This window comes from Helianthus annuus, chromosome 10 (genome assembly GCF_002127325.2).
Source record: "Helianthus annuus cultivar XRQ/B chromosome 10, HanXRQr2.0-SUNRISE, whole genome shotgun sequence".
NCBI classification, from domain to species: Eukaryota; Viridiplantae; Streptophyta; class Magnoliopsida; order Asterales; family Asteraceae; genus Helianthus; species Helianthus annuus.
Genome location: NC_035442.2, coordinates 70249889 through 70264761, shown reverse-complemented (window position 1 = coordinate 70264761; position 14873 = coordinate 70249889). Strand labels below are relative to the sequence as shown.

The following is a 14873-nucleotide window of genomic DNA, read 5'->3' as shown; positions in this document are numbered from 1 at the left end:
TGAACTACGAGTAATAAACATTTTTTGTAAACGAACACACTGTTTTTTTCCTGGTTGTAAGGAAATGTATTGCAAAGCAATGGTCACCTCTCTCGTTTATTATTCAAATGGGACACATTTTCCTACCACGTTTCTTCTTTCCTCATATGAGAAAAGTTTGTCGACCGTTTTTGACTTATTGCAATAGCTAGGGAGCAAAAAATCTGAGAGTATAGACGCAAACAAGGAACGGTCAATGCATGAATGATCCATGACATCGACCGTCCAGCCTGTGTTAGAATATTTGTAGATATTCTGTCTAGTTCTCACATCTATCCAGCGTCCACTGTGTTAAGTGCAATGTAGTACTCACAAAAGCATTGCTACCATCTACAAATTAAGACAATAATAATAATAATAATTCAGGTGCTACACTTTCAAGGCTTCACAAAATCAAAGTGAGGTCGTGTTCTCTTTGGCGCGGATTTCAGCAAGCATTTTCTGGGCGATCAGGGATGCGCTCATAACCATCATATTGTTGCTTAGGCTTTTCAACAGGAATGCACTTCAAAACAACTGCAATTGGCATGCCCACAAATCCTATTCCGATGCTGAGTAACCACAGATCCCGATCTAGGGGCACGGTGCTTGCAAAAGTACCAAGAAACTCCACAATGATGATTTGGAAAACAATAGTCGCCAACATGACACCGATGAATATCCAACTGCTCAACATCCCCCGGAAAATGTTTATTTTATCGATATCACGGCTGTTTACTTCGTTAAATACCTACAAAAGAAAGTTTGTGTTAGAAGGGATTTTTTATAAACATATTTGATCAGTTTTGGATTTTTTAAATGATTGATTAATTTACAATACAATTATAAACTTTCTTTAAATTTACCGGTTTCATTCAATATAAACATAACCCAAACCCGATTAGATTATACGATTATACCTGACAGAAGACAAAGGTGTTGAATATGAAAGTATTGAGGATGGCAGTTGCATCGTCTCCATGCAAATTGAGAATGGGTTTCCCAGCGAAATTCAAGACAAATAGAACAACCATTTGGTAAACACTTTGGCCGATGATATTCCTCCACATGGTCTTTGTTATGAAATTTTCGGTTCTCTTAACCGGTGGTCTATTCATCAAGCCGTCATTTGGTGGTTCAGTGGCCAGTGCTAACGCGCCCAGCGTGTCCATGATCAGGTTCACCCATAGCAACTGCACAGCAGTAAGGGGAGCAGACCCTGAAGAACACAATAAAAAAGTGATTGAAATTAAAACATCATAAATAATTTTATTAAAAAAAATTCTTATTATTAGGGTTGTAATGGAGCCGAGTCGAGGCGAGCCAGGTTTATCTCGAACTTGAAAAGTTGAGCTCGAGCTCGGCTCGCTTATTTAATCGAGCTCGAGCTCGGCTAATTTAAGGTTCGAGCCAGCTCGAGCCAAATTGAGCCAGCTCGTTAATTTTTTTATTTTTTACAAATATTGATAACATAAAAAACAAAATATATCTATATATATTATTCATTTTTTTCTAATATTTTAAAGACATAAAGGCATATTAAAAGTATAAGTATTATATGTATACTTTTTGTTTATTTTCTTATATTTTTATATGTTATAAATTAATTAAACTTAAAATGTTAACACTTTAACCCCCTCCCACATATTGTTTTTATTTCAATACATTTAAAATTAAAATTAATCTAAAATAAAATAATTCAAGCTAGCTCACGAGCTGAGCCAGGCCTAGCTCGAGCTCAGCTCGTTTACAACTGAGCTTTGAGCAAGCCGCGAGCTTTTTGAACACACCTAATTATTATTATCAACATCATATAGTTTTTGTATCATATTTGACATTTTAAAGATTGTACGCAAAGTGTTTCGGGTCAACTTAACATAGCCCGGCTTGTTTTTGACCATTTATGCAAAACTTCTGGCCCGTTAATTGAAATAGAATCGAACAACTCACCTGTGATGCATGCAGAAACAAAGTTGATCATCAGAGCAACTATATTAACTGTCAACTGAAACTGGACAAACTTTTGAATGTTTATGTAAACTGCACGTCCCCATTTGGCTACTTTAACAATTGTTGCAAAATCATCATCCATGACAATGACATCAGCTTGTTCTTTAGCAACCTCGGTTCCTGCTATTCCCATCGCGAATCCGATATCCGATTCATGCAGTGCTGGAGCATCGTTTGTCCCATCACCGGTGACTGCAACTACCTCTGATAAACCCCTCAAATTCTTAACTAGCTCCAATTTGTCTGTTGGTGATGATCTAGCCATGACCTGTATACATGGAAAATACTCAATTGCATCTTCATGTTTTATTATCAAGTAAAATGCCCTTTTCGTCCCTGAGGTTTGGCCAGTTTTGCGACTTTCGTCCAAATGTTTGTTTTTTCGCATCTGGATCCAAAAGATTTGAAATCTTGCCATTTTCATCCGGCCCGTCAACTCCATCCGTTTTTCTCCATTAAGTCAGGGTATTTTCGTCTTTTTTTGTTAACTTATAAGGCAATTTGGTCTTTTGAATACTTGTACATTATGCTAAATGCTTGTACGTTAAGTGAAAAAAAAAAGCCGAATTGCACTTTAAGTTAAAAAAAAAATAGAAATACCCCTAACTTAACAGAGAAAAATGGATGGAGTTAACGACCAGATAATTTTTATTTTACCCATTAAAGATAAAACACCGACCAAACCGACCCATTTAGAAGTTTGCATCCTCCAGAAATCCAGTTTCTATAATTTCTAAGTAATAATAATCATGTTGTACCTGAATATCTTGTGCAATTCTACTCTTTTCTTCATTGGTTTTGTTTCTGAAATCAGGCCCTTCAATGGCAACACCGTTAGTGAGTATACCGCATTCTCTCGCAATAGCTTTAGCCGTGTTGATATTATCACCCGTAACCATACGCACAGTAATACCAGCTGCTAAACATATTTCAACCGCCTCTTTTACCCCCGGTCTAAGCGGATCCTTAATACCCACAACCGCAATCAAAGTATACCCAAGGGCAGGTATGTCTTTTTGCATATCAAACTCTCCTTCCACATCAATATACGCCAAACAAAGAGTTCTTAAAGCCTTATCAGCAAACTCATTAATCACATTTGTAATCGCTTCCGCTTTCTCTTTCGACAGTTGAACGGCTTCTCCACTGTCATCGATGATATTGTCGCACATTCCTAACACTATTTCCGATGCACCTTTGCAAAACGCGCGTATTTGACCGTTAGGTAGACGCGTAATAACTGACATGTTCTTTTTCTTGGAATTAAACGGTTCCATTTTTAGTACTTTAATCTCACTGCGTACGATACCAAAATCGCCACCCAAATGCAAACCGTATTCCAATATTGCAGATTCTGTTGGAGTGCCCAAAATAGACGTTTGACCATTTGCATCTTTGACCACTTCGGAGCCTGTACATTCGAATATACACTGCAGGAGAACGGTTGACACGTTTTCCGGTAACTCTGACGGTTCTTTAACGTCTTTTGGTTTACCCGCTACCCATATTTTATCAACCACCATATGGTTGGTTGTTAAAGTCCCGGTTTTATCCGTGCATATGCAAGTAGACGACCCCATTGTTTCACAAGCAGATAAATGTCTCACAAGTGCTTTATCATCCATTAGTTTCTTCATTGCAAACGCAAGGCTTAACGTGACAGCTAACGGTAGTCCTTCTGGTACCGCAACGACAATAATAGTAACCGCAGTGGCGAAATAGTCTAGCATACTCAACGCATCACTTGAAGTCCAGCTTGAAAATTCATTTCGGATGGCTTTTTCCACAAGAAACCTCACGGTCAACACGAGAAAAGTCAACACTGCGAATACTAACCCGATCTTACCAATAATCGTAGCCACACCGTTTAACTTCACTTGCAATGGGGTCTCGTTTTCTCCTTCGTCACCTAACGTTTCCATCAGTTTTCCCCATTCGGTTCTCATACCGACTGCTGCAACGAGCATTTTAGCTGAGCCGTCTTGCACTTTGGTTCCGCCAAGAACAAAGGGCTTTTTTTCATCTATATGCACGGCTTCACTTTCACCGGTTAAACTAGATTCATCGATTAACAAACTGTATCCGGATATGAATATCCCGTCAGCAGGAACTTGGTCTCCGATTGATAAATGAACGATATCTCCAACAACTAAATCATAAATGGAAACCTTTTTTCGTAAGCCGTCTCTTGTTACTTGACATGAAATCTTTCTCTTCTCTTTGTCTAAATCCTTAAACTGTAAAGATTGTTTGTAGTCACTGACAGCGGTAACAGTAACAACTAACAAAATACTTAATAAGATTCCTAAGCCATCGTATATTCCGTCTGGAAAACCTTGGGTGGCGAGGCCGACACCTATTGATACGACAGCACATACTATAAGGATGATCAGGGTTAGATCATGAAGAGCTTCCCATACAAACATGAAGAAGCTTTTGGATGGTTTTTCTGTGTATTTGTTTACACCATAAGTTTCTTGTCTAGTGGTCAAATCTGTTGACTTGACTCCTTCATCTATGTTGACTTTTACTGCTTCTGCAACTCCGTTAACTCCACCAAGGGATCTTAAGGTTGCCACATCATAGCGTTGAGTCATGGTTGCAAGTTTAGCTGGATTATTGTGAAAATCGCAAACTTTCGCTTCTGGAAGTTGGTTTCCATTATGAGCAACACCTGTGGATATGTAGTTTTCAGGTATGTATTAGGATCATATATGAATGTGATCATATGTGATAAATAGTATAACTGTATATTGTATCAAAATGCTGATAAGAATGCAATACAGATTCTTATTGATATCAAACTAATAAGGGATGCATACCATCAATAAAACGGAAAGCTGCAATTAAAGTCTTGATGCCAACCCGAAGTTTTTCCTGATGAAGGTGAGACACCGAAGAAATGAGAGAAAATTTGATCATACAATGCGACTAGTCAGCTTAGGATTAGTAAATAGTAAGTTAGACTACAAAAGGAAATGCAATAAAACATAACTTTCGATATTTGATGTGGTTCCAACCGATAACTGATTGGCCAAAAGAAAATAGGAAATCTGATGTGACAGCTGACTAGGCACATTTGTGAAAGCATTTACCATCTTGCACTAGTAATAAGACCCGCGCGCGTTGCGACGCGGGTACATCGCAAACATCAAATGAATTAGTCAAAGCGTTATGTATATGATTGAACCCAGTTTAACCTATATAAGCATTGCGATTGAATCAAAACGTAAAGTAATTTGAATTTATACCATACAATTATAAGATATTATATGCAACCCGACTAACTCGAATACCATCAAGTCAAAACGAATATGCGACTCGAATCATACGTAGGAAATGTACAAAATAAAGCACAAAAGTGCACACCAAGTTAACGTCGAAAGGTAGACAAACTCGAACTTATAGGAAAAAGGATACGAAATTTGTGTCGAAATGTAGACAAACTCGAATATTGTACCGACTATGCGACGTGATTATATATAGATTATTATCAACCCTTTACGTTAAATCGTAGACCAAATCGAATTTAATCGACGAATCAAAATGTATTATATTTGACCTGATTTTTTTAAACAAAATTTACGCAAACACGTACATAGAAAGTAAGCTCGAAAAAGTATTATACTTAAAAACAAAATTTACTTCGAAACGTGGACTAACTTGAATTTATACTGTCAAATCAAGACGTACTATATTTGACTTGCATAGTTTCTGAGCAAAATTGACATCGGAACGTACATAAAAAGTAAGCACAAAAACGTATTATATTTGATCCGACTTGTTTTCAAACAAAATTTTTAATCGAAACGTAGACCAACACAAATTTATACCACAACGTACATAAAAATAAGCACACAATAAACTAATTTTTTTTAAGTTAACGACCGAAGGTATTAAGAAAAAAACAAATTATATATACTCTTGAGGGGGTCAAAATGACAATTTACAAAGTTTAGGTTAAAAATTACATTGCCTAAACCAAGCGACCTAAAAGAGGATGAAAATGAAAGTTGAAAAACTTGAATGTCAAAAAAGAATGTCTAAGGGGTAAAACAAACTTTGAAGAAACTTGAGGGCTTAAAAGAGAAATATCCACCGACATTCCTCTTTAAGATTATGTATAATATAATTGGTCGCCTTATAAAGAGGTAAAAAAAAACAACCTAACAAGCAAACCACTACTACCCTACAAATTGGTCATCCAAGGATCTCATTTATTCTTTCATTACTATTACTACTATCCTAAAAAATAGAAAACAAGCTAGTAATTAATTAATTAATTAATTAAAAGTTTGACCATTGACCATGTGCATGTTGCATGGACCCTTCTCATTCTCAACACTTGCATGGGCTTAAGGGTATGGCTGGCACATAACAATATTCTATGTGAAATAACGAATTGCTGGTTTATTTTGTGCAGATGGTTCAAGAGCTGAAGAATTCTTTAACAGAATTAAGTCCATACTTAAATAGTAACTGAATAACCAAATATCTCTCTTTACCATATCAGCACTACATACAAATGCTTATTCCGGTTCACTACTTAAAATGAGTTGTGTAATGAACGTGTCCCTACAGTTTATATATAACTTTCAACCCAAACATATCAACCATTCAAGCCATTTTAATTTCCACTTAAATATGTATGTGAATTTGTTTATATCAATACTATAAGGAAGGAGTGGATGTAGAACAGTTGAAGATAGTTATAAAAAATACAAAGATACTCTTCGGCTACTTTCGCTATTCTAAACATTATTCTTAATAACCAGAAAGTCAACGAAAATCTTCTGACTTTTGGCATGTATTCTTAATTACATTGACAAAAATTTTAAAACTTGATTGATGCTTGGTTGGATGACCATTTTTCTAAACATTATTAATCTTAACAAAAAAAAAAAAAAAAAAAACAAATCATAAAGATTAAAGCTTCGGCGTGCACCTGTCCACTTATTTATCCAACTCACTCTCTGGTTAAAACTTGAAAGTGACAACACCATGTTGGTGTGCAAAGTGGTGCTCAAAGTCTGTGAATGAGGTGGAATGAAAGTTCTTGGAAACTTCTATAAAAATTTCAAATAATTTACTCATGGACCACTTCTACCAATAATCCAAATTCAGTAGGGTAAAATCTTTTTAAAATTTAAAGAAAGTAATTCTACGAGTTAAATGCATGGTTAGTCCTTGTGGTTTGCCATTTTTGCAGACTTGGTCCCAAGGCTTTAATAATTACAAAGTTGGTCACAGTAGTTGTAATTTTTGCACTCAGGATCCTAATCACTAACATTTAGCACACTCTTAACTGAGATAGACGGTGGTAGATGGTCACAGTAGGTTAGAACCCTGTGTATTACACGGGTTGAAAAAATATAATTTTATATACTAAATAATAAAATAGTTACATCTTTTAAAAACTCGTGTATTGCACGATTTGAATAAACACATGTCTTACATGAATAATGTAATCCGTTAACACATTTAGTCATCAAGATGTGTTTTCTAACAAAATGAACTTTGAGGTACTATTTACTTATTGTAACATCTCACTTTATTTTTTATTAGGTTAGAGAGTTATGTATTACATGGTTTATAACATTTTACTTTTTTTTTTTTATTATTAGGTTAGAAACTTATGTATTACCTACCCTAAACCCTAAACCCTAAACCCTAAACCCTAAACCCTAAACCCTAAACCCTAAACGCAGGAAAAAAAAGGAAAAGGAATGTTTTCGTAAAATATATTAAATATACAAGAGATAAGCTAGATATTTGATTTAATATTATTATTTCACTGGAGTGTAAAACCGGATAATGAGATCATTTATTAGAAGTAGGATTCTAAATATACCACATGTATAAAAAATATATATGTTCTACATGGATTGAATAAATCCTTTTAACGAAACAATTGATTAAAATAAATATTTTTATTTTAATATGTGATTATCAGTTATCCTTGTCCTTATCATCAAAATATAAAAACAATTAAATAAAACCTTTATCTTTAAAATATTTAAAACGCTAATATATTTTTTTAGATTTTAATAATTAATATATGATTGCAATAATTAATATATTATTATCAGTTATCATTATTTTTATCATTAAATTCTCTTCTACAAATTTTAAATTTTAAATTTAATATTATCAATAATAATTGACTTTCCATAATAAATAATAAATATTTAGAAAAATAATTAAGAACGCCTAATAGAGCGCCATGTGTCCCTAACATGGTTTCTTTTATTATATAGTATAGATTTCTTTTCTTTTTTTTCTGTTGATTATCCAACATCAGGTAATACGTAAGTTTCTAACCTAATAATAAATAAAAAACAAAGTAAAATGTTATAAACCATGTAGTACACAACTCTCTAACCTAATAAAAAATAAAGTGCGATGTTACAATAAGTAAATAGTACCTCAAAGTTTCTTTTGTTAGAAAACACGTCTTAATGACTAAATATTTTAACGGATTACATTATTCGTGTAAGACATGTGTTTATCCAAATCGTGTAATACACGAGTTTTTAATAGATGTAACTATTTTATTACTTAGTATATAAAATTATATTTATTCAACTCGTGTAATATACGGGGTTCTAACCTAGTTAAGTTAATATAATATACTTCTATAATTTGACCTTAACTCAAAGATTCGCTTTATAATAAAACAAAAACCTATCCCATCACACACAAAAATAAATTAATTAATTAATTAATTAAAAACTGTCCACAAAATTTGACCAGATCGTTTCGTTTTTTGTGGACTCCATAATAACTACGACAATGAGCAATGTTGATGTATCTACATGTTTGAATATTACATTATAAAGCCAAATGCAAAAAAAAAAAAAAAAAAAAAAAAAAACTATAGAAATCGATGTAATGATCTAACTCATAAACTTAACCACCAATCGGGACGAGCCATATAACATAAATTATCTAAATTCTTATCTTTTTGTCTACTAATAATTCTACTTCATGTTTACTAGACAGAGGTTATATGTAACATCCGGTCACTATGTCACCCATCTTCGGATTACCCCACCCAAGAATATTTAGTTGTAGAGTTCTTTAAACATCAACAACTACAGTGCCATAAACGCATTGGTGATCTTTAAGATCTACTATTTCTTATGAACGCAAGATCTCTATTGTCTAGAACTGATGTGAGATTTGCATACATAATACGTTAAAAGATTTTTATCATTCAATAATTTCATGCTTTAAAAAAAATATGAAAAAGAACCTTTGGGCTTTATCCTAGATGCTTTGTGAAACAAAATTATAATCCCACCAAGACTCGGTGCTAAGTTAGTGGGCAAGGAATCATATTCCGCTTGTTAACAATCTGATAACACGATGATGACATATACATATAATGGTAAAAAGAGTAACGCTCTGTCAACGCGTATTCGCTAACATGAGCAGAGTGCTCACGATAAGAAAACCACGTCCTTACCTTTTTTTTTTGTTCTTATAATAAGACGCTATAAAAGCTAAAAAAACGTTTGTAGTCTTTGTTTACTTTGTCAGTGGACATTTTTTTTTGCTTTTGTCTTTTAATAAATCGTTTTCTATATACTCTTTGATATTCTTATAAAATGTTTTGTTATTTAGCTTTTACGGTTTTTGTCTTTATTTCTTCAGGTTTATATTTGTTATCGTCTTTTAGTACTTTCTAAAAATGCTTAATACAAACATAAAAGCAAATTCAAAAATAAAAAATAAGAATACAAAACGTTTATAAAATCATTGTTTTTTGTATCCTTATGAGATAAAATACATGGTTGAACTAAAAAAATAGACTAATAATATTGGTTATTATTTGTCGAAAAAAATCACTTAAAATACACATCTTAATAGTTGATGAAGTCTTTTAATTGGTAAATTTTAGAAACATGTTGACTGATCGGTCAAGCCTCTTATTGGGTATGCATAAGGTTGCCAATTAGGCTCTAAGTAAAAACTAGGAAGCTAGTAAGAGTGATACTTTTTCTCAAAAAAGTTAGAAGACTTGGCTGATGTCCTGATAACGCGATCAGATAAATCGCAGCATGTACCCTTTTAAATTTTCGGGAGGTTATACATCAATAAAATACAAGATTCAAACTTGTACCCTTTTAAATCTTAAATCTTATTGATTAAAAAATTGAATTAGTGGATCATAAACAAAGTGTCTTTTCTGTAGCAGTAATTATAATATGTTGAATTATTGTGCTTCATCAGTAATTATAATATGTTGAATTATTGTGCTTCCTCAATAATGTCTACCACTTGCATGTATAAAACATAAACTAAATTTGCTATACCACTTACATATATAAAACATAAATTAAATTGCCGTTCAAAAAAAAAAAACTTACATGTATGTATAAAACATAAACTAATCATATCTCCATTAATCCTCGAATCTAGCCGGGCAGAGAAAATATTGTAAAGTATATTGAGGACTATAAGCAAACCACTAAACGCGCAACACATGTAAAAGTAAGGAATAAGGCTTTAGCCAGCTTATTGGTCTGATTGGATTTTTGATGGACCCTTAGTACTTTTCGTCATCTATATTGTCGGCCAAGGCTTAGCTGGTGTTGCTTATTTAACGTTGCCTGATTGATCGTCTCTTTTTTAGATATTAAAAGTCGAGGTTTTTCAGGTGGTGGTAGGTGTTTATACCATGGGTATGGTGGGGTTTGGGTTGGGGGAATGAGTTGACACGTAAAAAACAAACCCAAACCCATGCCCGTGAGGTATGGTGGGGCTTGGGTTGGGAGCTTGGGTTGGGGGCATGAGTTGACACATGTGGGCATGTGAAATGGCTAGTTTGGTTTGGCCATTGAGAGCCTGCCATGTCACCTTGCTAGCCCGCCCCACGCCCGGCTTCAAACCCAAGCCCCAAGGACCACGCCCCAACCTAAGCCTACCCGGGGTGGTGGCTTAGGCGTTTTCCCCCAACCCAAGCCCCATACCCCATAATCTTAGGTTTTTTTTTTTATATAGTGGGTTTTTTTAGGAACCTCTTTACCCTTCTTACAATTAGGTAACTTTTATTTGATCCTAATCCTAAAAGTCGATATCTATTTTTTCAAGATTTTCCCTAATTTCATAATTTTTGAAGTGCAACTTTCATTAACACACACAGAAAAGGACTAGCAACGAGAGAATACGAGATACCATTCCCTAAATAATCATCACATTAATTTCAACCAGAAATAAAACCAGCTGTATTCATGGGTCAAACACTACTGATTTTTATCACATATATAATAAAATCACAGATTTATTATCAAAACGAGATATAGCTACACACAATACACAACTGTCAGTAGTGTGCATTTGAAGATCAAGGAGAGTAACCGAACCTTTATAGATCTCCCATCGAGATTAGCGACATGCCGGAATCTTCTCCGGTAGTTTTTGACGACCGTTACGGCTTTGCGCCAGTTTCTAAGCGCTTCATCCGACGGATGCTTGTGTGGAACATTGAAGTCGTCACTAAGAAAATTTTCCAACACCATTGCAGCTCCCTCGCCGGAGAGTTGATCGGAAAAAGGAACGGGAGTTTGGGGAGATGCAGAAGAAACAAGTGGAGGGTTTAAACAACAGAAAGAGGCCGGCCCCTCGCATTTATTTTTTTATTTAAAAGATTGAGAATTATGTAATAATGGATGTGAGGAGCCAGGTGAACCAATGAAACGTCTTGTGACATCGTCATCAATCCATTTGTAATATCTAATTTTTTTTCAACGCCAACAACTTTATTAAACAATAAAGCCCAGCTAGATTTGCAATATCTAATAGATATTGAAAACTTTGTTGCTAATTTTCAACGCTAACAAATAACAAATTTATGTATGGCCAACCTGAACCTGAAGGGTGTAGGGTCATGGTTGGGACATAATTCATCACCTAGAAATATGAATGAAAGGCTACAGTGCCTTCTTGCTTGATCCATTATGGTTTCCATGGATTAAACCATGTCAATCACGGTCCTCCTTTCCATTTTTCAACAAATCATTTCATTTTTCTTTAGACAAAAATAAATTAAAATAAATAAGGTCTAGTGGTTTGGGTCATGACGACACCCTTATGGTAGTGGTTTTGGATGGTGGATTAGATGTGGGTTACATGGCACTAACGTGTAGGGACATGGTGATCATGAGGGTCATGACCACACCCTATAGCCTAACGCTCACGATTGGCAAAAGTTTTAACTCGGTTTGGTTAGTGTTTTATTTTTTAATTTTTAGCTTATCTTGTGAAAGTTTTCAAGCTTAAGCTTAAACTTAGCTTGTTTATTATTTATCAAGTATTTAAATTTTATACTTTAATTTTTTAATAGGTTATATACTTGTGAAATACACTGGGTTGGTTTAAAAATGATACAATAAAAAAATATTTATATTAATAAATAATTACATATTACAATATGAATTTATGTTACATTTACAATTCACAAAGCTATTGATACAAATACAAATTATAAATCTTTAAAATCTTTCTATATACAACATTGGATGTCATACCCAAAAGATTATCATTTTTATCAACAATTAATAGTTAAAGTCCATGTCTACTTTTGACTTTGGAAAAAGTCACATACATACCATGTGAAATAACAATGGTTTTTTATAAACAAATCAACTCATGATAGTGATTGTCCTTGAATTTTATGTAGTGTCATTGCAAAAACAATTAGCGAAAGAAAACTATCTTCTTTGATCTTGTGTATTACACTAGGGCTGAATAACTAATATAATGTGAAATGAATGTGAAACACAAACACTATTAATCATGTAATATGTTAATTTTCTTTATTAAAAAAACAATGATAATACAATACTCAATTAAAGAGAATAAATTGTTCGTTTGCATGATTTATTTATTTTTTAAATATTAACATAAGAAAAAATTGTAGTCATTTGAAAATCATGGGGAAAAGTTCGTTTATAAGTCGACAATATGTTTTAAAAGTTGTGAGGGCATTCATAAAAGCTACACCATATTAAACCTTATAATTTAACTAAAAATCATATTTTTCAAAATTTATCTCTCATTTTAAAAAAGTGTCTCACATCTCATCCATAATTTTTATCTTACTCTCAAATACTTATTTTATTATATTACTCGTATTTATACACTTACAATAATTTGATAGAAGATGAATAGTATCTTTTTATATATAAAAATTTACCGTGGCAATCTTTCAAATTATAAAAATAAAGTGTAGATTTAGTGGTTTTGATGTGGAGTGAAAAAAGATGATTTGTAAACATTTATCTTAAATTTTAAAAATAGAAAGAGATACGGTGGAGCTATTGTGAATGCTCTAACTTACATAATTTCATGAGCATTTTAAAACATATGATACAATATAACATTTAGTATGGATAATTATAATTATTTATCAAATCATAATTTTTTATATATAATAACAATCACTATGTAAAAATGTATTTAATGATGTTATATAAAGAAAATTTTTGTTTAAGATCGCAAGCAACTCAAGCTCGATATGTGAAAGTCGGACTCGGACCCGTTTTCTAAATGAACCTTAATAAAAACTCGAGCTCAAGCTCGTACTCATTTACTAAATAAGCATCAATAAAAGCTCGAGCTTCGGCATGGGATCGTTTCTATATGATCCTCAGCAAAAGCTAGAACTTAGAGTTGAATTGTTTACTAAACGAGCCTTAATAAACGTTGAGCTCTAGCTTGGGCTTGTATAGTGATGCATCAAAGAAAGGGCTTGGCTGTGTTCTCATGCAGCATGGAAAGGTTATTACGTATGCCTCGCGTCAGCTTAAACGCTATGAGGTGAATTATCGAACGCATGATCTGGAGTTAGCAACAGTTGTTTTTGCACTCAAGATTTGGAGGCATTACTTGTATGGGGAGACTTGTAACATAATTACCGATCGTAAGAGCCTAAAGTATATTTTCACTCAGAAGGAGCTTAATATGAGGCAAGGGAAATGGTTAGAGCTACTCAAGGATTATGATGCCAACATTTAGTACCACCCTGGTAAAACAAATGTTGTTGCAAATGCACTGAGTAGGAAGAATTCTGGGGGTTTGGCATGCTTGGCTGTTCATTTGACAACTGTCAAATTTGCATGCATCCGTACAATTATTAAACAATAATTAGTGCTTAATGACTGTGCTGAATTACAATTAATAATTTGAATTGCTTTCTGATTATTTCCATATACATACATGTGCATCATATATTGCAAAAAGACATACCATTATCGCATGCAAACTTTATTGACTCAAATGATGCACGAAGCACAGTTAGCACAGTTATCAGACAAACCGGGAAAGTGCTGACGGAGTTCAGTACATAGACAGACAATGTGTTGAGACACAGAATGAGCCAGAAATCCAGTATTACACTAGTATAGTGTGTAGGAAAGTAAAGATCACAAAACTGCCTTCATAGTGATAGTTTAAGTGCCGGAAAGTGCCTAAAACTCACTAAAACTGCAGAATTCTGCAGAAAATCAGCAAATTCAGCATTCAAACACATTTATATCATGCAGAAATATGGTTAAATAGTCCTGTATGCTTTCCTAAGTGTCGGGAATCGAAACTGTCAAAAAAGGGTTCATAAAGCACACTAAACTACGTAGTTTAGCACCTTAACGAACCACTAACCAACCGAACAACCGGACACTACCCGAAACACCAAATTTTCGTTAGAAGCATTGCTTTGACATTACCAAGCTAGTAACTAAACGCCCTAACTAAACACTTGGATTTGAACTAGATAACTTAACTAATAGTTACACCCTAGCCTAGACCCCCCCCCCACTATTCACGGCTAGACAAGCATGGCC

General features: G+C 33.8%; 1 protein-coding gene across 2 annotated transcripts; it reads right to left on the bottom strand.

Annotated features, from left to right (window-relative positions):
• Positions 1-204: 204 nt before the first annotated feature.
• Positions 205-11856, bottom strand: LOC110885343 (putative calcium-transporting ATPase 11, plasma membrane-type). 2 transcript variants are annotated; one of them, XM_022133029.2, is made up of 6 exons: positions 11397-11856; positions 4851-4905; positions 2787-4702; positions 1969-2296; positions 939-1237; positions 205-769 (listed from the first exon to the last, which is right to left on the bottom strand). In XM_022133029.2, the coding sequence occupies exons 1-6, from the start codon at positions 11550-11552 to the stop codon at positions 467-469; spliced, it is 3057 nt and encodes a 1018-aa protein (XP_021988721.1). In that variant the 5' UTR covers positions 11553-11856; the 3' UTR covers positions 205-466. The 2 variants fall into 2 exon arrangements, with proteins under 2 accessions (XP_021988721.1, XP_035834362.1); XM_035978469.1 differs by lacking the exon at positions 11397-11856 and adding an exon at positions 10401-10489.
• Between the last annotated feature and the right edge of the window lie 3017 nt (positions 11857-14873).

Bases quoted from the DNA above. Each gene is read 5' to 3' on its own strand.
- LOC110885343 (XM_022133029.2), bottom strand. From the start codon at position 11,552: ATGGTGTTGGAAAATTTTCTTAGTGACGACTTCAATGTTCCACACAAG. The intron at 4,906-11,396 runs GTTCGGTTACTC...CACCTTCATCAG, and splicing joins TCGATGGGAGATCTATAAAG to GAAAAACTTCGGGTTGGCAT. The intron at 2,297-2,786 runs GTACAACATGAT...CCATGTATACAG, and splicing joins GAATTGCACAAGATATTCAG to GTCATGGCTAGATCATCACC.